General features: G+C 44.3%; 1 protein-coding gene across 1 annotated transcript in view; it reads left to right on the forward strand.

Annotated features, from left to right (window-relative positions):
• The window catches only part of LOC126153857 (uncharacterized), a 1,728,205-nt gene that overhangs the window by 1,696,429 nt on the left and 6,976 nt on the right, over positions 1-24,800 (forward strand). The window contains exons 56-57 of the mRNA XM_049916098.1: positions 2,338-2,655; positions 16,667-16,795. Coding sequence (XP_049772055.1) covers positions 2,338-2,655; positions 16,667-16,795 — 447 coding nt within the window. The remainder of the gene's footprint in view (positions 1-2,337; positions 2,656-16,666; positions 16,796-24,800) is intronic.

Raw genomic sequence — 24,800 nt, forward strand, 5'->3', positions numbered from 1 at the left:
ATGAATGTGTGTGGTGTCCTTAGGTTAGTTAGGTTTCAGTAGTTCTAAGTCTAGGGAACTGATGACCTCAGATGTTTAGTTCCATAGTGCTTAGAGCCATTTGAACCATTTTTGAACAATCTTTTATAAAATATTAAGATATAATAATTGGAATTTCAACTGGAACTTTACTTGCAATACCTAATTAGAAACAAAAGACATGCATTTTTCGTAAAAATGATAATTAGATATATGTTAATTAGCATACTAGCGAGTTAGCCATGCGGCTGTCTTAATTTTAGTGAATTTAAAGTTCCTAGAGAAAATCAACGTCAATTTTGTCTAAACTTTTTTAGAATTGCGTGGAACTGTTTTGAAAGATTAATTATTGGTTTCTGAACATCACGCACAGAAATATAACAAATAAACAAAATCAGACTGTCTGGGGGTCTCTTTGTCAGATAAAGGTCCTGAATATGTTTCTGAAAGCAAATGCACCTCATAAGTTGTTTCTAATCAAGTAAATTTGAATTATTTATTCAAGCAGTTAAACAATATTAAGTTTTTCCATTTGTCATAATTTAGATGCCTTTACGTGACAGGGTGACAGTAGAAATGTGAAGGATCATCCTTAACGTTGTTTACGTGCTGTAGTAAGACGCTTTCTAAAATTAATCTCCAACACAGTGTTTGCAGTATGTGGCCTTGCTCCATCTTGCATGAACCACTGCGTGTCTGGATATTCCCACTTGCACTGCTGCCTTTCTACACGATTTCCCGGGACTTCTCTGTACAGCAGCTCGTACCGCTTCAATATTCTCCAGCGAACAAACAGGCTTAGGCCGAGGTCGCTTCGCTTCCAATACTGTTCCTTCCTGTACAAATTTATCGTACAACCTGTGGATGGTCTTCTTGCAAGGGACCCATCGTGTGTTAAACTGTTGTCGAAAACGCCTGTGAGTCACAACAACGTTTTTCGTTTCGTGAAAAAATAACACAATTCCCGATCGTTGATGTGTAGTCAGTCTTCCATTGTCAGCCATTGCTGCTTACTAGTAGTGATGGGGAGCTCGTGAATGAGTCGTTCAAATGAACGCTTCACTCCAGTGAAGTGTGAACTAACCACTCAATTTCAATGAACTGGTACTTCAAACTCTTCACAGATAGCACACTCCACACTTTTTTCTAGTTCACTCACTCTCTTCTCCTCTTCCCTTCTCCCAGTACGTCGGCGCTACGTCACTCATTCTCCCTTCACTTCTATGCTCCCTCTACTGCCTGTCGACGAATCGCGCGGCAAAATACACTTAGAACAACAGTTGCACTTTACTTTCCCATCACCTAAATCGGCGAAGAAACCCCAAATTTCACTACTTTTACGCGATCGCTAGTTGTTAGCCATTGTATAAGCGTGAACAGATACAAAAACTGCTTTCCGAATAAAATAAAGAGGGATTTTACCTGAAATCGTGCCAATGACTACAGGTGACAGTTTACGTTTTGAATTTAGAGGGTTATTATTCTCAACAAAAATAAAATCAACAAGAAAACTTCTGAATAATTACTTAACGTAGGTATATAGACTTTGTGACAGTGGTGAACATACTCATTCTATTTTGGATTAAATTTTAAAAGGAACATAAAATTGGACTGCATTTCGTTGGTAGCCCTAGTTTTCAGTCCATGAATACAACAAATAAGGTTTTACTTGGCAGATAAAGATTTTTTTGGGCGCTTCATGAGAAAATGTCGAGCAAGATTAAACGTAATACCTTCTTTATATGTGACAGGCTTCTCTATTTATCTTTCCTTTGTCCCCTTTGACAATGCTCTACTTAGTTAACACAGACGCTGAAGAGCGTAAAATGTTGCGTGCACATTACTGCATAGTTCGGCCATCTGTTGGTAAAATTATGAAGTATTACGAAGCTTTATTGTACGAGCGAGGCGAAGCGAGCGTAGCTGCGGCTGAGCGGCGAACTGGGCAACTTAGCCAGGCTTCCGTACTTCATGAATGAACTACTTCATTTGAACGCTTCACGGCAAAGAGTGAAATGAATGAAGTAGTTCACGGGAATGAACGAGTTCGACCCATCTCTACTTACTAGTCTCCTAGCGGCAGTATCGTGAATTACACGTCATTTCGCAACTCATTTGTTTTTCCAAGCTCTGCTGGTACTGCTGTTGAGATCCCAGCGGGATATCTAATGTGCGGCGTAAATTGTGAAAGAAACAATTGGTAACACGTTTCGTGCGCCACCCTGTAAGTTTAAGTGTTAAGATGTCTTTTCTGAAGTCATTTGTGTGGAGTGTAACCGTAGCCTCGTACGGAAGAGAAACGTGTGTTGCGTGCGGCAGGAGCGGCCGCTGCAGGCGCAGGCGCAGTGGCAGGGCGAGGGCCGCTTCCTGCTGAAGCGCATGGGCGACGACCCGTCGAGCCGCGCCTGGCTCTCCTCCATCCGCAGTACGTCTTCGGGCCGGCGCTCCGCCACCGAGGACTCGGAGGGCGCCGCCGTCGCCTCCGCCGCCGCCAGCAGCCTGCAGCTGCGGCCCTGGGAGGAGACCGACACCTTCCTCGTCTGCGTCTACAACGTCTCCCCCGAGATCCCCTACGCCATCCTCAAGGTGCCCGTCAGCGCTTGCGCCCAGGACGTGCTCGCCCAGGCGCTCGTCAAGGTCGGTCCGCATACTGATTTCCCTACTTGCTAATTCAGTTATACGTTATTCTTAGAGTTGTAAGACTACCGTAGGCTACCGTAGTAGCTTAGACTACGGTACTTTTCCTCGTAGCCTTGGTCACTTATGACCGTAACTGCGTTACCTGTACATTATGTGTCTTACATACCTGTTGGTCGCTACCTCATTTCGATCACATTGCATACGAATACGATCATTGCTTACTGTAGTCCCTAGAAACCAGAAGTACAGTACCGTCTGCAAACTGAGTGAGGATCTATAAAGGGTCGCTCGTCAAGGTTGGTCCGCACACTCATTTCCCCACTTGCTAATTCAGTTATACGTTATTCTTAGAGTTGTAAGACTACCGTAGGCTACCGTAGTAGCTTAGACTACGGTACTTTTCCTCGTAGCCTTGGTCACTTATGACCGTAACTGCGTTACCTGTACATTACGTGTCTTACATACCTGTTGGTCGCTACCTCATTTCGATCACATTGCATACGAATACGATCATTGCTTACTGGAGTCCCTAGAAACCAGAAGTACAGTACCGTCTGCAAACTGAGTGAGGATCTATAAAGGGTCGCGTGACCTAAGGAACATTTCTGTTCTGCATAGTTGTTCACCTGTCTGTTGCTTAAAAATAAACAGTATTTATAGCATAATTGAAACTTTAATCTTTCAATTCAGGTTTTATCCGAAAATTGTTTGTCTGCAGCGTGAAACAAAGGGATGCTGTAGAAAAAATAAAAAAACATAATACGTTTATCACGTAGTGCTAGAAAACACAGTACCCTCAAAAAATGTAAAATTTAACAAAAAAGCTAAACAAAAACGTATCAGACATTGCTTCAAAACTTCACAGTGCTTATACACTACTGACCATTAAAATTGCTACACCAAGAAGAAATGCAGATGATAAACGGGTATTCATTGGACAAATATATTATACTAGAACTGACATGTGATTACATTTTCACGCAATTTGGGTGCATAGATCCTGAGAAATAAGTACCCGAACAACCATCGCTGGCCGTAATAACGGCCATAATAGGCATGGGCATTGAGTCAAACAGAGCTTGGATGGCGCGTACAGGTACAGCTGCCCATGCAGCTTCAACACGATACCACAGTTCATCAAGAGTAGTGACTGGCGTATTGTGACGAGTCAGTTGCTCGGCTACCATTGACCAGACGTTTTCGATTGGTGAGAGATCTGGAGAATGTGCTGCCCAGGGCAGCAGTCGACCATTTTCTGTATCCAGAAAGGCCCGTACAGGACCTGCGACATGCGGTCGTGGATTATCCTGCTGAACTGTAGGGTTTCGCAGGTATCGAATGACGGGAAGAGCCACTGGTCGTAACACATCTCAAATATAACGTCCACTGTTCAATGCGAACAAGAGGTGACCGAGACGTGTAACCAATGGCACCCCATACCATCACGCCGGGTGATACGCCAGTATGGCGATGACGAATACACCCTTCCAATATACGTCCACCGCGATGTCGCCAAACACGGATGGGACCATCATGATGCTATAAACAGAACCTGGATTCATCCGAAAAAGTGCCGTTTGGCCATTCGTGCACACAGGTTAGTCGTTGAGTACATTATCGCAGGCGCTCCTGTCTGTGATGCAGCGTCAAGGGTAATAGCAGCCATGGTCTCCGAGCTGATAGTCCATGCTGCTGCAAACGTCGTCGAACTGTTCGTGCAGATGGTTGTTGTCTTGCAAACGTCCCCATCTGTTGACTCAGGGATCGAGACGTGGCTGCACGATCTGTTACAGCCATGCGGACAAGATGCCTGTCATCTCGACTGCTAGTGATACGAGGCCGTTGGGATCCAGCACGGCGTTCCGTATTACTCTCCTGAACCCACAGATTCCATATTCTGCTAACAGTCATTGGATCTCGACCAACGCGAGCAGCAATGTCGCTATAGGATAAACCGCAGTCGCGATAGGCTACAATCCGCCCTTTATCAAAGTCGGAAGCGTGATGGTACGCACTTCTCCTCCTTACACGAGGCATCACAACAACGTTTCACCAGGCAACGCCGGTCAACTGCTGTTTGTGTATGAGAAATCGGTAGGAAAGTTTCCTCGTGTTAGCCACCGCCGCCAACCTTGTGTGAATGCTCTGAAAAGCTTATCATTTTCACACCATAGCATCTTCTTCCTGTCGGTTAAATTTTACGTCTGTAGTACGTCATCTTCGTGGTGTAGCAGTTTTAATGGACAGTAGTGTATAAAGCATGTTTCTACTATTCACAAACGTCATTCGCACTAATCCATAATAACGGGAAACTCTTCCCGTTGATTATGATGAGCTTTCTATTGAGTACAAAATAACAATAATTGTATTGATTTTTTATGTTTACGCATGTAAACTGTACTTACATCAAAATTAATTGCTTTGGTTGCATGAAAGCGAGAAGTTACGTGATCACCTAGCTTTTGTTACGTATAAAATGCAATTTGAAGGGTTGTTGCTCCCAAACTAAAAGTGATAGGAATGTAATTTAAACTGATATATACACAGCTGGTGTTACTGATTCCAGTGCATCATAGAAACAACTATTGTTCCATTTCAAAAATTGTATCTTTTGCTGTAACTCTTTGGATCATAACACAATAAACAATGTTCATAGCTCCGCACACAGTGTAACGTTTCTTATGGTGACCTACCGCAATAAATATTTTCGTCACCTATTACTTCGTAACTTATAGAGGCAAACACATTTAGTGAAACACCATGTATATTCCAGCGTCCAACGTCACTACGTTCTCTATTTTCGGCCCTTGAGGAACAACGGGCTGCCATTCGTCCTCAGACATTCAGATTCCTCATTGAAAGTGTCCCCAACAGAGTTCTACATCTACATCTACATTTATACTCCGCAAGCCACCCAACGGTGTGTGGCGGAGGGCACTTTACGTGCCACTGTCATTATCTCCCTTTCCTGTTCCAGTCGCGTATGGTTCGCGGGAAGAACGACTGTCTGAAAGCCTCCGTGCGCGCTCTAATCTCTCTAATTTTACATTCGTGATCTCCTCGGGAGGTGTAAGTAGGGGGAAGCAATATATTCGATACCTCATCCAGAAACGCACCCTCTCGAAACCTGGCGAGCAAGCTACACCGCGATGCAGAGCGCCTCTCTTGCAGAGTCTGCCACTTGAGTTTGTTAAACATCTCCGTAACGCTATCACGGTTACCAAATAACCCTGTGACGAAACGCGCCGCTCTTCTTTGGATCTTCTCTATCTCCTCCGTCAACCCGATCTGGTACGGATCCCACACTGATGAGCAATACTCAAGTATAGGTCGAACGAGTGTTTTGTAAGCCACCTCCTTTGTTGATGGACTACATTTTCTAAGGACTCTCCCAATGAATCTCAACCTGGTACCCGCCTTACCAACAATTAATTTTATATGATCATTCCACTTCAAATCGTTCCGCACGCATACTCCCAGATATTTTACAGAAGTAACTGCTACCAGTGTTTGTTCCGCTATCATATAATCATACAATAAAGGATCCTTCTTTCTATGTATTCGCAATACATTACATTTGTCTATGTTAAGGGTCAGTTGCCACTCCCTGCACCAAGTGCCTATCCGCTGCAGATCTTCCTGCATTTCGCTACAATTTTCTAATGCTGCAACTTCTCTGTATACTACAGCATCATCCGCGAAAAGCCGCATGGAACTTCCGACACTATCTACTAGGTCATTTATATATATTGTGAAAAGCAATGGTCCCATAACACTCCCCTGTGGCACGCCAGAGGTTACTTTAACGTCTGTAGATGTCTCTCCATTGAGAACAACATGCTGTGTTCTGTTTGCTAAAAACTCTTCAATCCAGCCACACAGCTGGTCTGATATTCCGTAGGCTCTTACTTTGTTTATCAGACGACAGTGCGGAACTGTATCGAACGCCTTCCGGAAGCCAAGGAAAATGGCATCTACCTGGGAGCCTGTATCTAATATTTTCTGGGTTTCATGAACAAATAATGCGAGTTGGGTTTCACACGATCGCTGTTTCCGGAATCCATGTTGATTCCTACATAGTAGATTCTGAGTTTCCAAAAACGACATGATACTCGAGCAAAAGACATGTTCTAAAATTCTACAACAGATCGACGTCAGAGAGATAGGTCTATAGTTTTGCGCATCTGCTCGACGACCCTTCTTGAAGACTGGGACTACCTGTGCTCTTTTCCAATCATTTGGAACCTTCTGTTCCTCTAGAGACTTGCGGTACACGGCTGTTAGAAGGGGGGCAAGTTCTTTCGCGTACTCTGTGTAGAATCGAATTGGTATCCCGTCAGGTCCAGTGGACTTTCCTCTGTTGAGTGATTCCAGTTGCTTTTCTATTCCTTGGACACTTATTTCAATGTCAGCCATTTTTTCGTTGGTGCGAGGATTTAGAGAAGGAACTGCAGTGCGGTCTTCCTCTGTGAAACAGCTTTGGAAAAAGGTGTTTAGTATTTCAGCTTTACGCTTGTCATCCTCTGTTTCAATGCCATCATCATCCCACAGTGTCTGGACATGATGTTTCGAGCCACTTACTGATTTAACGTAAGACCAGAACTTCCTAGGATTTTCTGTCAAGTCGGTACCTAGTATTTTACTTTCGAATTCACTGAACGCTTCACGCATAGCCCTCCTTACGCTAACTTTGACATCGTTTAGCTTCTGTTTGTCTGAGAGGTTTTGGCTGCGTTTAAACTTGGAGTGAAGCTCTCTTTGCTTTCGCAGTAGTTTCCTAACTTTGTTGTTGTACCACGGTGGGTTTTTCCCGTCCCTCACAGTTTTGCTCGGCACGTACCTGTCTAAAACGCATTTAACGATTGCCTTGAACTTTTTCCATAAACACTCAACATTGTCAGTGTCGGAACAGAAATTTTCGTTTTGATCTGTTAGGTAGTCTGAAATCTGCCTTCTATTACTCTTGCTAAACAGATAAACCTTCCTCCCTTTTTTTATATTCCTATTAACTTCCATATTCAGGGATGCTGCAACGGCCTTATGATCACTGATTCCCTGTTCTGCACTTACAGAGTCGAAAAGTTCGGGTCTGTTTGTTATCAGTAGGTCCAAGATGTTATCTCCACGAGTCGGTTCTCTGTTTAATTGCTCGAGGTAATTTTCGGATAGTGCACTCAGTATAATGTCACTCGATGCTCTGTCCCTACCACCCGTCCTAAACATCTGAGTGTCCCAGTCTATATCTGGTAAATTGAAATCTCCACCTAAGACCATAACATGCTGAGAAAATTTATGTGAAATGTATTCCAAATTTTCTCTCAGTTGTTCTGCCACTAATGCTGCTGAGTCGGGGGGTCGGTAAAAGGAGCCAATTATTAACCTTGCTCGGTTGTTGAGTGTAACCTCCACCCATAATAATTCACAGGAACTATCCACTTCTACTTCACTACAGGATAAACTACTACTAACAGCGACGAACACTCCGCCACCGGTTGCATGCAATCTATCCTTTCTAAACACCGTCTGTGCCTTTGTAAAAATTTCGGCAGAATTTATCTCTGGCTTCAGCCAGCTTTCTGTACCTATAACGATTTCAGCTTCGGTGCTTTCTATCAGCGCTTGAAGTTCCGGTACTTTACCAACGCAGCTTCGACAGTTTACAATTACAATACCGATTGCTGCTTGGTCCCCGCATGTCCTGACTTTGCCCCGCACCCGTTGAGGCTGTTGCCCTTTCTGCACTTGCCCGAGGCCATCTAACCTAAAAAACCGCCCAGCCCACGCCACACAACCCCTGCTACCCGTGTAGCCGCTTGTTGCGTGTAGTGGACTCCTGACCTATCCAGCGGAACCCGAAACCCCACCACCCTATGGCGCAAGTCGAGGAATCTGCAGCCCACATGGTCGCAGAACCGTCTCAACCTCTGATTCAGACCCTCCACTCGGCTCTGTACCAAAGGTCCGCAGTCAGTCCTGTCGACGATGCTGCAGATGGTGAGCTCTGCTTTCATCCCGCTAGCGAGACTGGCAGTCTTCACCAAATCAGATAGCCGCCGGAAGCCAGAGAGGATTTCCTCCGATCCATAGCGACACACATCATTGGTGCCGACATGAGCGACCACCTGCAGATGGGTGCACCCTGTACCCTTCATGGCATCCGGAAGGACCCTTTCCACATCTGGAATGACTCCCCCCGGTATGCACACGGAGTGCACATTGGTTTTCTTCCCCTCCCTTGCTGCCATATCCCTAAGGGGCCCCATTACACGCCTGACGTTGGAGCTCCCAACTACCAGTAAGCCCACCCTCTGCGACTGCCCGGATCTTGCAGACTGAGGGGCAACCTCTGGAACAGGACAAGCAGCCATGTCAGGCTGAAGATCAGTATCAGCCTGAGACAGAGCCTGAAACCGGTTCGTCAGACAAACTGGAGAGGCCTTCCGTTCAGCCCTCCGGAATGTCTTTCGCCCCCTGCCACACCTTAAGACGACCTCCCACTCTACCACAGGTGAGGGATCAGCCTCAATGCGGGCAGTATCCCGGGCAACCACAGTCGTAGTCCGATCGGGGGATGCGTGGGACGAGCTGGCCGTCCCCGACAAACCCCCATCCGGACCCCCACAGTGATGCCCATTGGCAACAGCCTCAAGCTGTGTGACCGAAGCCAACACTGCCTGAAGCTGGGAGCGAAGGGATGCCAACTCAGCCTGCATCCGAACACAGCAGTTGCAGTCCCTATCCATGCTAAAAACTGTGCAAAGAACGTCTGAACTAATCTACAGAGAGCGCAAACAAAACGACACAAAATTGAAGCGGTTATTAAAATACAAGATTGCCTAGTAAATGCAGTAATGCTGCCACTTGTGCACTGCTGACACACTGCTCGGCGGCGGAAGGAGACTACGCGATTTAACACTATTCGAGTACTAAAACGTGATGCTACAACTCTCAAATACTATAATACGCCCGAAATTTATGAATTAAACAATGCAAGTACCAAAAACACGCAAAGAAATTAAGAATTAAACTATGTAACAAATGAGTGAGCTAGGAGTATACGACTTGCTGCTGCAGCTGCTTATCCAACGGCGGCAGGGAGCACCATCATAAAGGCTCAGGGTGCGCAGTCCCCATATTAACGTCTACTGATAGGTGTGAGGATACTTCTGATCGGATACGGTACAGGGGGTACCGTGATTAATATTGAAAACTGGTGTGGGTAGCAGGTATACGAAAATACCAAGCTCAATGTATACGTAAAGAACGTTATTGTCTCAAGGCGCAATCCTCCCCCATCACTTCCGTAATCGTTGGCGCCAGCTTGACGATAACAACGAACAGGAACGGTCCTTTACTATTTCAGTATTCTTTTGTATATATGGATACACAGCCGGCGTTAATTTCTTGAGGGAAGTCATTTTCCTACTTAGGCCGTTTTATTTTGAAATAGTCACTTCATTTCATTATTTAGCAGTTAGCTACTTTCACCCCCTTGAGAATTATCAACCTACGTCACAGCAAAATATGCACTGTAATTGTTTTTTTTTCACTGTGATGTACCTTGTAATGCCCAAGCTACTCGCTGAAGACATTAGTTAGTCGTTAAACAATGAAATGAAGTGGTTATTCAGTCTACGTTGGAAAATGACTTCCCTTAAGCCTTTGCTGTTTATGTGTGCGATTTAAAAATGTGCAACTGTTGTATTCGCCAAACAAGTTTAGCGCCCGACAGAAAGGTAGCAGGAACCGAACACCCTGCCCCAGGAAGTAGTTGCTGTATTGAGGTGGTTACTCGCAAGCTGCAACTGTCTCGTCACACTGCGCTGATGAGCTACAACAAAAATAATCAATATATTTTGGATAAATGGCAGCATCTGTCGAAAAGATTGAAATCCTTTATTTTACAGATCGACTTCGGTAACTGTGTGACCATCTTCAGTGCAAACTATTCGAACTTTTTAGGCCCATATCATAACAGTACAACATTTTCCATGAGGTGTAATATGTACTGTGATGATTACTTCCAACGGATATCTTCACATTTACTGCATACAATAATTTTGAATTTCAGAAAGACCTATCTTGTGAACTCAGCAGTCGCCGATCCAACATACACACATCAAAAAAAGTTTTTCATCACCTCGGTTCCGAGAGTTCCGGAACCTGTACAGAAAACTGGAATAGAGATCAACATAAACATCATTTCCGCCATTTTTATTGCTCATGAAAACCACACATTGCATGTTGTACGACCATACAGTGAGCCCTTCAGAGGTAGTGGTCCAGATTGCTGCACACACCGGCACCTCTAATACACAGTAGCACGTCCTCTTGCATCGATGCATGCCTGTATTCGTCGTGGCATACTATCCACAAGTTCATCAAGGCATGTTGGTTCAAATTGTCCCACTCCTCAACGCCGATTCGGCGTAGGTCCCTCAGTGTGGTTGGTGGGTCACGTCGTCCATAAACAGCCCTTTTCAATCTAACCCAGGCATGTTCAATAGGGTTCATGTCTAGAGAACAAGCTGCTCACTCTAGTCAAGCAATGTCGTTATCCTAAAGGAAATCATTCACAAGATGTGCACGCGCGTGAATTGACATCCATGAAGACGAATGCCTCGCCAATATGCTGCCGAAATGGTTGCACTATCGCTCGGAGGATAGTATTCACGTATTGTACAGCCGTTACGGCGCCTTCCGTGACCACCAGCGGCATACGTCGGCCCCACATAATGCTACCCCAAAGCAGCAGGGAACCTCTACCTTGCTGCAGTCGCTAGACAGTGTGTCTAAGGCGTTCAGCCTGACCGGCTTGCCTCCAAACACATCTCCGACGATTGTCTGGTTGAAGGCATATGCGACACTCATCGTTGAAGAGAACGTGATGCCAATCCTGAGCGGTCCATTCGGCACGTTGTTGGGCCCTTCTGTACCGCGCTGCATGGTGTCGTGGTTGCAAAGATGGACCTCGCCATGGACGTCGGGAGTGAAGTTGCGCATCATGCAGCCTATTGCGCACAGTTTGAGTCGAAACACGACGTCCTCTGGCTGTACGAAAAACATTACTCAAGATGGTGGCGTTGCTGTCAGGATTCCTCCGAGCCATAATCCGTAGGTATCGGTCATCCATTACAGTAGTAGCCCTTGGGCGGTCTGAGCGAGGCATGTCATCGACAGTTCCTGTTTCTCTGTACCTCCTCCACGTCCGTACAACATCGCTTTGGTTCACTCCGAGACGCCTGGACTCTTCCCTTGTTGAGAGCCCTTCCTGGCACAAAGTAACAATGCGGAGGCGATCGAACCGCGGGTATTCACCTTCTAGGCATGGTTAACTACAGACAACACGAGCCATGTACCTCCTTCCTGGTGGAATGACTGGAACTGATCGGCTGTCGGATCCCGTCAGTCTAATAGGCGCTGCTCATGCATGGTTGTTTACATTTTTAGACGGGTTTAGTGACATCTCTGAACAGTCAGAGGGACTGTGTCTGTGATACAAAAACCACAGTCAACGTCTATCTTCATGAGTTCTGGGAACTGGGGTGATGCAAAACTTTTTTTGATGTGTGTACATTGCACTGAAGATAATCACACGGTGACCGATATCGATCTTCAAAATAAAGGATTCCAATCTTTACAACCGATGCTGCCATTTATCCCAAATATATTGACAATATTATGGTCGTGATGCACACGGTTCGCATTGGAATTAGACATCAACAAAAACAATGCTGGCAACACAATGAGTTCGAACACACTGACTCTCACGATGGCCCTAATTGTTAAGCGCTCTTTCCAACATTTGTGGCATTATGACTTCAATAGCCTGACAAATATTCTCCTCCAAATGTTACAAAAATTGTAGCTGGTCAGCATAGACCTGGGCTTTGATGTAACCCCAAAAAAAGCAAATCCATGGGTGCTAAACAACACGCCCGTGGCGGCCGATTCACGGATCCACGTCTTGAGATGATCCGATCGCCAAAGCTTCTCCTTCAACAAATCGAGCGTAGCATCGGCTGTGTAGCGCCATCCTGCTGGAACCACATGTTTTCAGTATCTATGGTCTCAAGTTCTGGCCACAGAAATTCGTGTAACATGGACCTGTTGCGGATGCCATTGACAGCAAACGTTCTTCTCTCACAATCTCGAAACACATAACGTCCAATAACCCCAGCACGCCAAACGCCGCACCACACAGTGAGTTTTTCTGAATGCAGTGGCACGTCATGGACCTCTTGTGGTTCTTCCACCTCCAATAATGACAATTTTGCGTATTGACTAAGCCATTAACACAAAAATGCGCCTTGCTTGAGAAGAAGGTTTTTCCACTGAAATCTAGATCAGGTTCCAACTGCTGTATGGCCCAATCAGCGAACTCACGACGCAGTCTGTGATGGTTTGGCTTCAGCTCTTGAGTCAGTACATCTTTGTGTGAATGCAGACACAAATACTTTCGCAAGATTTGCGAAGTTGGTGTCTGAGATAGCCGCAACGGTTGGTATAGTCTTGAAACTGACACATTCGGCTCTCCCTCAATACTGGCCCCTACTGCTGTGATACTTTCCTCACTCCGCGTTTTGCGTTATGTTGTTCGTGGCCTTTGGTTGTGTAGAGTGATATCCCGCAAAACCTTGGCCACAGTGCGGCGTATAGCCTGAGCAGAGAAAAATGGTTCAAATGGCTCTGAGCACTATGGGACTTAACTTCTAAGGTCATCAGTCCCCTAGAACTTAGAACTATTTAAACATAACTAACCTAAGGACATCACACACATCCATGCCCGAGGCAGGATTCGAACCTGAGACCGTAGCGGTCGCGCGGTCTCAGACTGTAGCGCCTAGAACCGCTCGGCCAATCCGGCCAGCAATAGGAGCACAGGTAAACTACTACGAACAGCATAGTGAACGCATTACTGAAGCAAAGATAGACACGAATCCCACACCTACCACAGTAGTACATATTTATATGCAAACTAGTTCCGCAGATGACGAAGAGATTGAAGAAATCTATGATGAGATAAAAGAAATTATTAAGATAGTGAAGGGAGACGAAAGGAAAAGGAAGAGAAAGAAAAGTAGTAGGTGAATATGGAATGGGGGTAAGGAATGAAAGAGGAAGCCGCCTGGCAGGAATTTGGGCAGAGCATAACTTAATCATAATTAACACTTGGTTTAAGAATCATGAAAGAAGGTTGTATACGTGGAAGAGACCTGGAGACACTAGAAAGTTTCAGATAGATTATATCATGGTAAGACATTTCCAGGGGATTCGAACCTGCGACCGTAGCAGTCACGCGGTTTCAGACTGTAGTGCCTTTAACCGCTTGGCCACCCCGGCCGGCTCCTGAGCAGAGAAACGGTGATGGTGACCCAGTTCTCTGATGAACAAACGATGAGCACACACAACTGAGCTGATTTCTTAACGTTCAGGAACGGTGTGTCAATGCATAATGAAAGTTCAAACTGTACTAGATATTTTCACACCTGGAAGCACACAAAAAATATATTGGAAACTGGGAATTACAATTTTAAAAAGTATCACTCTTAATGAAAGATCCTTTAATTGACTGTGTACTTCTACCTATTAAGAAATGTGCACTCCGTGTGTGTTCATCGCATTTGGATGCTGTATACTACACTAGTATCTGCAGTGAGCTACAAATTCTTTCAGACACCCCCGGATGATAGCGCAAAGCTTGATGAGACTGTACAACTCGCTATCCCAGCTTTTCAGCCATATCAGTTATACTACTTTACACTTCGCTTTTCTGACGACACCAGACAGAAAAACAACACAGAATTCAGGTCAGGTGATCTCGGAGTCCTGTGTACAGGCCCTGCGTGACCTATCCGTCGTGGACTATATGGATACGCCAGATATATTACATTAGCAACAAAATATGCCGTTGCCCCAACATGCATCTTCCAAATTACCCCAACGTTGCGCAAGGTCTCCTCAGGAGACCCGCAACGATACCGCGGCAGAAACCGAAGCTACCCCCGTCCACCACGTTCTCTTGAAGAATATGTGAACTAATGAGACCATCACCTAGCAGCCTTCTCCAAACATTGAATGGGAAACAGAGCCGATGTGGTGATTTATAAAGTCTAGTTAGATGATAACTTAACCAAAACGTTTGCACTTCAAATACATTTGTGTTAATTAGGCCAGTGTTTCATACTGAAATCAGTGGTACACTCGTCACCCAAGCAAGAAGGGAATGTGAAAAGTTGGAGGACTTGGACCGTATCATCAAAGGCACATAGTACTGGGCGATTCAGCAACACATTCCTCGCCACCCGTGGTTTCTTAGCTCGGCGCTCCCGAGGAAATAAACTCTTACTATTAACAAGCTAAGAGCAGGTCACTTGAATACTAATGATAAGAGACATTTATTAAAATTAATGCTCTTTTCATGCTGTGATTACTGCTTGTTGACGTGGTAACTGTACATATAATGACAGAATGTGACAAAGACGACATCCAGGAATAATTATAGTGTATAATATTTTAAAAATTGCGATGGTTTTTAGTTACATGGCTGTATCTAGCATTTCATCCGTCTTTGTACAAGAGAATTTTAAAATGTAAGGAGCTTTTCGTGTGTTTCATTGTATATATGTATATTACATTAAAATTTGTGACTTCTATTGTGTTGGTACAGTTAGTCTAATGTATTTTGTAGGCTAAATATCTCGTACAATTATTTTTGAAATTTTGTAATGCATTTAGACAAAGGTACCGTTTGCGTCATTATGTGGTACAATTGTATCTCGTGAGACAGGCTTTGCCTGAAGCCAATAAAATAAAAAAATTAAAAAGTCAGAGGCGACTCGAACCTTCGTAATCGCAGTTATCCCGCAAACTGCTTCCTTGCGGATCTGGGTTTAACAGAACTTTTTCGCTGCTATTTTCATATACCTTGATCCGCGTCAGTTTTCGCTATTATTTTGATACACCTTGTATACGACCGTTTCCTCTTACAGAAAACGTTTGAAGTAATTTAATAGTAATTTAATATGATTTCTTTGTGTTTCTTCCTTCTTCTCAAATTCTCTTAAGGTTTGGTTTTAAAATTCTGCCTTCTAAAAATACTTTTTTTTTCTTTCTTTATAATGTGCGTAAACATCTTTCAGCACCTGTGTGTCAACTTCCCTGGGTATCGTTTTGTTTATTTCTGTAAAATATTATGCAAACTTGTGGTTGGCTATCTGTTTTAGGCCTAAAAACTATAACATGTACATTTTATTTTGTTGTGATTTCTCGCCTGAAACTAAATTAATTTTAAAGATGGGGCTATACACTATGGCCTGCTTCTATGAGTTTTATCGCTTGATAGAGCATATTACCTGCAAAGCAGCCGGGGAAAATGTGTTTCTGTTCTCAAATCTTTTTGTACACTTTTTCCAAGAATTTTTCTTGTGATCCTCTCTCACCTTATTAATATGTACGAGAAATTTTATTCTTCTTTTCCTGAACGTGTCCGTGGTCCGGACTGTGTTTTTGTGTGTTTCTGATGTCGGTCTCTTCAGTCAAATTCCTTCGTTCTTTATTGGTCCGCAAATTTTACTAAGATTTTCCGTCCCTGCATCCGATATTCTTTAACTTTTGTTAGTCCAGCAATATGTGTTCTTTCTGCTGCGTATAGTGCTTCCAGATGAATGATTGTGTTGTAGTCCTTTAAATTTGTGTTAATGGAAATGGATCTTTCTTTGAAGTGATTCCACGTGAGCATATATACTTTTTATAGTTTTTTTATTCTTTCTTGACGTGCCTCCAAGTTTCTGGTTATATAAGGTATCCAAAGTATCTCTTGGGCGATTTTCTCGCGGATAATTGCTGTCGGGAGATTAACTTGTGACAATCTCTAACTTTTACGTATGAAATTTTGCAGTTTGCGATTTTATGTAGTCTTGCTGTGGTGTTCGGCCTTTTCTCTGCTGCTGACTAGTATTTCGAGGTGACAGCTTGGAGCGTTTCTCAAAGCTGATGTTCTGTGCAGGCGCGACGAATGGAGGATCCGGCCCGCTTCGTGCTGGTGGAAGAGCTGGAGTGGAGCAGCGGCAGCGGCAGTTCCGTCACCCGCCAACAGAGGGTTCTGGCAGACGACGAAAACGTCTACAGCACGCAGGTACACGACTGCGCTACTTCGTTACAACAATACCTCGATCAAATTAACAAAGTGAATAACCGCACACAGTATGGTGCGGCAGCAACAGCTGGGCGTTTCTGTTCTGGATACATTCACGAGCTGTTATTAACGTAGAGTACTGGGTTTTCTTAGCAGGGTAGTAATTTATTTATCATTTCTCTACTCACTTTTACATCTAATTTACGACGTTCTGTCGCGTAAAATAAACAAACTTCACTGAGAAACGATTCAAAAAGCGAAAACAAAATCCTATTGTTACCTTACCTGTCTTGAGCATCGTTTTGAACTGACAGTGTCAATTGGCACCTGAGTTAGCAGAACGATATCATTACCGATATTATGACGATGGACAAAATGGAAGACATTGTTGATGCCTTGACAGATGTCATGAAAACACGTAACTGTCAATCACTTTGTTATTTTGATCCAGGTATGACTCCTAGATATGCTGTCTACCGCGTGTAGGAATGACAGAAGGGAGTGTCGGTCAAGAGTGCGCATCGCCTAGGACTAGGCCTACGCTTTTTAAGTTTTGCTGTTTGGCTGCACTTGATTAGAAACTGACATTTTCTAACACTTTTAACAGTGCGTACTTGCATATAGACCAGACGTTACTCCCCTACTCTTTCTCGGAATTCAGACAAGGAAGCGTTTTTGTAAGGCTCTAATGTAACATACGCAACCTGTATTTTAATGTTTTATACGAAACAGAAACTGTAGTTTAAGTTATTGCTTCAGTTCTTAAGTTCACTGATATTGCTCCCTCGTACACGTGGTAGCAGATGACTATCATGTAGCGGGACCTAACGATATCTTTGTCAACTAGATAATTTCCGGCAAGAGTACGCACCACTACAGCCGTTTATTCACTAGTGGCCATTGCCGCACAGTAACAGTAGAGCAGACAGCAAAATCATTTGATGTAACCGAATAATATAATCCTAATGCTCATTCGACGGGGATTTGGCTCCCTCTCGTGTAACGGCAAGAGATGACACTATAGTTCTGATCATCGAGGAGAATGACACGACTGGAGACAGTGATCCAGCGAAGGAAATCCAAGCAGGAAGCTTTGCAGGAGTGCCAGAAGTCAGCGTCGCAAGCTTGCAAGCGCATAAACCCATTTCTGAAGTGCTATCTGCAAAAATTGCCGTCAGTTGACAGAAGAAAATGGAGGGCACAAAAATCGGAAATCCTGTCCTCATCATATGTTCTCGAACAGAAATAGATGGAGAATGGTGGAAGGGTAACCGAAGGGGAGAGAGAAAAAGAAAATAGGAACTTGAAGACCAGAAAAGGGGTGTTCCACAAATACGAAAAAGAAAGAACAAAATGGTTGCCTTTGCACAAGGTGCGGGTGTGATCTTGATGACGATTGGATCCAGACCAACCAAATCTGACCACAGATGGATCAGTCTGGGTGCGATACTGAGGAGTGTGGGGTCAGCAGACCACTCTCCCGGCTGTTGTCGGTCTTGTAGACCTTCGAGTTCCTTGTTTGGCATCGGGAAGCATGGTAGTTAGCCAGGCAAAAAAACTCAGCTGCGGAGGCAGACTTGACGACTTGTTGTAATGTGATAAACGTAAAGAAATATATTATACGAGGACTGTACGGATTATGAAGGTGTAGAACGTTATCACGGTGATCAGTGCCGAAGAACTTAAAAAGTGAAATCTTGTCCGACGCAGTTAGTCCTTTCGTACGCTCACTAATATTCTGTCTATCTTAAGAGTAACAAATACACTTATTTTTAAAATGATAAGTATGTTGAAAATTAAATAACAGATTGAAGTATAAATTAACAGATTACACTGAAAGATTAAGTATATGTCCGCATTTTTTAAGTGATTACGTGAGGATTCTGACATTCTGCCTATATGCATTAAGCTTCCTGCTGCCAAGGGACACATGTCGAGTAAGTCATCGGCTCTGTTACACTCCGAAACATAAACTCAAATACACACTAGGCCTCATATTTCATATTTTTTCTTGGACGGCCTGTCCCAGAAATAAATTAAGACTAACTCCAATCCACCGGTTTCGATCAAGGTTTTCGCGAGTTTTCCCTGCTGCAAGGCAAGTACCGAAACTGAAAATCTCTTTCAAAACATTGTTAATTGGGGCCAACTCTGTCCCACTGGATGCTGTTTGCTTGAAAAGAACTGGTCTCTACAGCGTGCATGGTCTCAAAAGTCTAGTCTAGCCTTTGGGGTAGGGAAAAAATTGTTATGGCCATTCATTGAACGATCCCTACAACTCCACACCAACAATTTCATCTCCTGTTGTAAGGAATAAAAAACACCATCTGAAGAGGCCTCGGAAGACCCAACGGAACCGACCGACCGCCGATACTTCTCAGTCAAGCAGTTCCCCAACTGGCCTCACAAGACCTAAGTGCACGCCGCTTGCCAACAGCGCTCGGCACATCCGGACGGTCATCCACCTAAATGCTAGCCATACCCGACAGCGCTTAATTTCGGTGAGTTGACAGGAACCAGTGTTACCACTGTGCCAAAGCCTTTCGCTGTTGTAACCGATGGTAGGTCTTTATCACCCCAGACAAAAAAATCAGGCAACAGTTATAGGGAAAATCACGCACGTATTCCATCCCTGGAACCTTTGCCTAAGAGTCCTCAATAGTCCAGTCCACGTAATCAAAACACCAAAGTACTTTATTAATGTCTGGTCGTAAACTAAATTGGAATTCCCACCTACAAACCATGAAAAAGAGTTCGCAATACAACTATTTAAGCTATCAACAGGTGAGACAGGGCGATCAAATCCCTTGACCATCATCCATATACTCAAAGCGTCCACCCAACCCATCCTCTCGCCAATGCAGTTGTATCACGAACTTGCACTGCTTTACCATGTCAGGAATCGCAGAGGCAAGATACTAGTCTCTCACTCCGGCGAAGAGCCGTGCAGATCTCATACAGTCGTTCTGGTTTAGGTTCCATGGTTTCCCAAAGTCGCCTAATGCAAATGCCGGGATGGTTCGTTCGAAAAGGACTCATCCGAATTTCCTTCACCATTCTTGCACATTCTGAGCTCGTATTTCGTCTCTTATGATTTCATCATCGATGCGGAGATATGTCTTAATCTGCTTTTGTTTCACTCCTCCCAAGATCTATAGCCCCCTCCAAATTCTTGAACAACATGCACTCTGCCTCACTTTCAGTTTATGACAGCCTTCTCCCACCGGAATCCTGTACCAGCTCAGAAGGCTTCCACACCTAAAACACCTGTAATACCTATGTCTGCTCTATCTATCTCTTAAATTTGAGTTCCAATACCTCATTAAACCCCCTAGGGTTGAGAACCCTGAATTGCTGCTGGTAGCAGCCAACGAAATTTGAATTCCTTCATTCACTAAGATCATGCAATAATTTGTGGTTCCTATGCATCATATCAGTTACAGCCTATCCCACCCATCAAAATTCAAACGAAGCCTCCAGCCTACCATTATCCTGCACAGCTAATCTCGTTCCCAACTCCTAATCCCTACATCCCAACTCTCAGTGCCTTCACTCATGTCCATTACGTGTCTTTTTCTGCAATTAAAACATCTTCCCCAGTGTTATTTATACATAGGAGTAAATTCCATACCCCAACCACTAACACCATCACGACTTCAGAGAAAAACGCACATTATAACATCATATCATAAACGTCACCACTGTTTTATTAGTATCACAGTGTAACAACAGAGAACCTAAAAAGATCCAAACCGACAAGGGACGGAGACAAGTGTGACGGATTGTCAACAGTAATCGTTTCAAATCCAGAAAGAGTTGCCATTGTCAGATAATGCATGGTTGTCTCAAACAGCGTCCCAGCGAATATTGCGAAGGTGATATGCAGTCGAGTAACTCTCAAAAGACATTGGTCAGACCAGCATATTAAGTTTCGCGTCTTCAGTGGGCCAGATAGTACAAAAATTGGGCTGTAGCTGCATGGAGTGTGTAGCGTAGTCCGACGAGTCGCAATTTTCCCTGTTTTGAAATGATATTAGGCGGTAAGTGCAGGCCTTTAACCCTCAATGTGGGGACGGTATATTTCAGGCCAGAGGTAGTGATATGTTGTTTTAGAGGTATCGGTGACTTGTGGATACCATAACTTGATCAGACTCATTCAGGTTATCGTGAACAAGAGACAGGATTTTTATTTCAACGTTACTTGTGAGTAACTTTTGCCCTTTCATCAGTATATTCATGTTAGTATGCCGTGAACACTCTCGTCTTATAAGATGACAACAGTCGTGTCCTCAGGGCAGCATGCATACATTCTTGATTTGATTCAGGCACCCTATCGAACCTCGACCCGCGAAGTCACATAAAATTAATGCCACGGAAAATGGCTGAGACTATTTGGATCAGCAGGTGAAACGTAATAGTCAACATCCCCGTTATTTGGCAGCTCTACAGGATCCATTTATCAGTGGGTAGCGTCAGCTGGATATATCATGCTCAAAGGAACTTGTGAACTGTCTTCCTCGCCGAATCGAGGCCATTGTCAAGTCTAGAAGCGGTGTCATACCGTAATTCACTCATTTTCCTGCTCCGTCAGCATTTCCAGAATGCAACAACTCAAATGGCCTTGTTTCTTGCTCGATCAAGTTCAAAAATGTTCAAATGTGTGTAAATTTCTAAGGGACCAAACTGTTGAGGTCATTGGTCCCTAGACTGACACATTGCTTAAACTAACTTAAACTAACTTATGTTAAAAACAACACACACACCCATGCCCGATGGAGGACTCGAACCTCTGACGGAAGGGACCGCACATCTCGATCAAGTCCTGTGTTGTGTAAGTTGTTCCAGTAGGGCATACGAGCAAATGGCCCAGATCTCTTGCTGTTTCGCAACCGTGGGGCACATCTTCATAGCTGGAGGGATGCTCCATTTTTGCATGTTGGTCTTCCAATGAGGGACGCCCCCCTAAAGCGATTGGGTGATGTCCAAACAGAGCAGGACATATCTTTTCCTGGGGCTAGTTCTTCCTTCGTAGGGATATCCGTCAGCAGCTTACTCTTCCATCTTATGATGCGATTATACTCTGGTTTTCCCCTCTAGAGATTGAGTCTTAATGATAAAGCGCGTTCTATGTTTCAATCGACAAATCGACAGGCTTGAGGCTTGATTATCATGCAGTATACGATAGGGATCATTGATCAGCTTTACACTGCCCACATCGGCAGCGATAACCCTTCTGTCAGAGGGAGAGGGGGCCATACCATCAGGTAGAGCTTCTCGACTGGAGTTGGCTTCATACATCCCAACAGGATTCGAACAGACTCAATGACTGCACTGTCAGCACGCATGGTGTGAGCAGACACTCTCCACACGGGTGAGATGTACTCTGCTGTGACACGCACAAAGCAAGAGCATAAGTTCTCAGGACATGACGACTAGCTCCCAGCTGCTGGCTATGAGTGTCCTCAAAATATTGTTCCTTTCACTGACTTCCAGCTTGGCGTTCTGGCAATGTTGCTTGAAGCAGAGATATATAAGGTCGAGTTACGTTAATGTGAGCACCTCCTATGTTCGATGTCAACTTTCAACAACCACTCATAGACGGCAGATAGCAGCTCTAGCAGTGGAGGGTATATTGTGTCAGGGAGATGCAAAAATCAGTGCAGCCGTTGTCGTAACTACCACTGAAACATGGGACTTAGGGAAAGACAGGATTCAGTGTGGACAGGGCCTTACTCAGTTACAATTAGTTGCTTAGTTTTTTTTTTTTAAATCACGTGCGCTCTATTTGGAACCAATTGCAAATAAGGTTTACAATAAGGAACATTTATCAAATTTGACTATTAAGACACAATGTGTAATAAAAAAATTCTTAAGCAATTTGCACTCACAGCAGAAGGCCTTATTGACCATAAATTCAAATTATTTGTCAGCTGAAGGCACCAATAGTAATAACTCAAAACAATGTAATGGCTGAAGGCCTGGATAACAAATTCTTAAAAACAATTAAAACTCTCCGAGAGATATTAAAATATTTTTTTTTAAAAAACACAATCATCAAAGTTTCGCTATTAAGAGACAATATCTAATTAAACATTCTTAAGAGTTGCATTCACGGCGGAACGCTTTATTGTCAAGAAATTCAAATTACTTGTTGGATGAAGGCCCCAATAGTAATAACTCAAAATTAAAATGTATTTAAAAAAACAGTAATCACAATCTGATCAAACCAAGAGAGAAGTGGGCCTCAAACAGAGCTCCAAGGATCGGCCTGGAAAAGTCGCTCAACTTGGTAACCGATGAGATAGGCAGCCAAGAGATGTATTCACTTAACCGGATGGCAACTCAAACTAGTGACAGTTTAAACATAGACTAACACTCTTGCGAAATCTACATAATGTCTGATAACCAATACAACGATGGAATAACCCAGGAAAGGCGGAATTGATGGACAGTACTGCGTCTTCAGAATCTGGTGTTTAGAACATCCAGAAGCAGAAGGAACCACTACGACCAAAGTAGTCCAAAAGAAACAACATATCTCGATCACAATCAAGGTGGCTGTCGAACTACACGCCTTACTGGACAGCAGTGGCAAGGCGAGGATAGGTACACTCCGCGAAAATATGCTAACCTCCAGGGCAGGTAACTGGGGCGCTAGCGGCCACTAGGCAGAAAAATACCGCTGGTTGAACTTCACCAATAAACACAAGGAATTCAGTGATTAATAATAAGAAGCGGAGGATGGCTAACTAATTTAGCAAAGTCCAAACACTCCACTCGTTGCTCTTCGTCTCAACGACCTTGCGAGCAACAATGCACGAACAAACGGTGTGTTCTCAAAATAGTGGAAGTTTGTCTACTGGGGTAATGTTCACTTAACTCAAATGTCCTGGGTCCGCTGGACAACGAGGTTGTGGCCCTCGCAAATGCAGCCCCTCGATCTGGCAGTGCCTGCATGCCGCCAGCAGTCCCGTCATGTCCACGTACTGCCATACCTCACTGCTGCTCCGTCCCAACCGAACTCCACGACACACTCCGACGCAGAAAACACTTGACGTCTTTCCCAAGATAGTACCACGGTACTAGATATCGATAAACGTTGCTGCTGCCACTTGCAGACAGACAGTGCTAGCAAACATAGTGGTGCCAGTAAACACAAGAAGAAAACGAGACACCATTATTCCTATTACACGATGCCAACCTACCAATGGCACCGACACGAGCCGCAACATGGCTCTATCTGCCCCCCTCAAACACCAACACGGGGGTAACCCAACAAGTGGCCTAACCAAACTTAATTTGATTAAGATGGACCTGGTATTGCTTACGGTGTGGTTGTCCTTAACCAGAAGATCAATATGCCACTGTGGTAAACGTATACTATGCATGGCAAAAAGACGCTATCCAAAACTGACAAGGGCACCACAGGCTACAGACAGGTGCAGAGATGTGAATGTGTGAACAGACGTACAACTGTTGAACAACTGACCACCCAGATGAACCAAGGTGTTTCCTCGACAAGCGATCAGCGAATGTTACTGCGCACGGCCACCACCAGCAGGCATGCAGCTCATGCACCCATGCTGACTGCTGCTCATCAGCAACAAAGGCTGGAATTTGCACGCCATTATCGGAACTGGACGTCCGCTGAGTGGCGAGTGGTAGTCTTTTCAGATGAAACAGGTTTTATGCTCTAGCGGACAGATGTCCTTCGGTGAGTACAGCCATGCAATAATCGTCGGAAGGATTCACATTGGATGACGGAATGTTTTCAGGGCATTCCCTAGGCCATCTCGTCATTGTGGAAGGCACATTGGATCAACATAAGTTTGCATCTATTCTTGGGGACCTGGTCAAGCCTACATGCAGTTTCTTTTTTCCTTGGCACTATGGGATCTACCAGCAGGACAATGCAACGTGTCACACCGCTCGCAGTGTACGTGCGTGGTTCGAAGACCACCACGAAGAGTGTGCTGTACTCCCCTGGCCGCCTAAATCCCCGGAT

This window comes from Schistocerca cancellata, chromosome 2, assembly GCF_023864275.1.
Source record: "Schistocerca cancellata isolate TAMUIC-IGC-003103 chromosome 2, iqSchCanc2.1, whole genome shotgun sequence".
NCBI classification, from domain to species: Eukaryota; Metazoa; Arthropoda; class Insecta; order Orthoptera; family Acrididae; genus Schistocerca; species Schistocerca cancellata.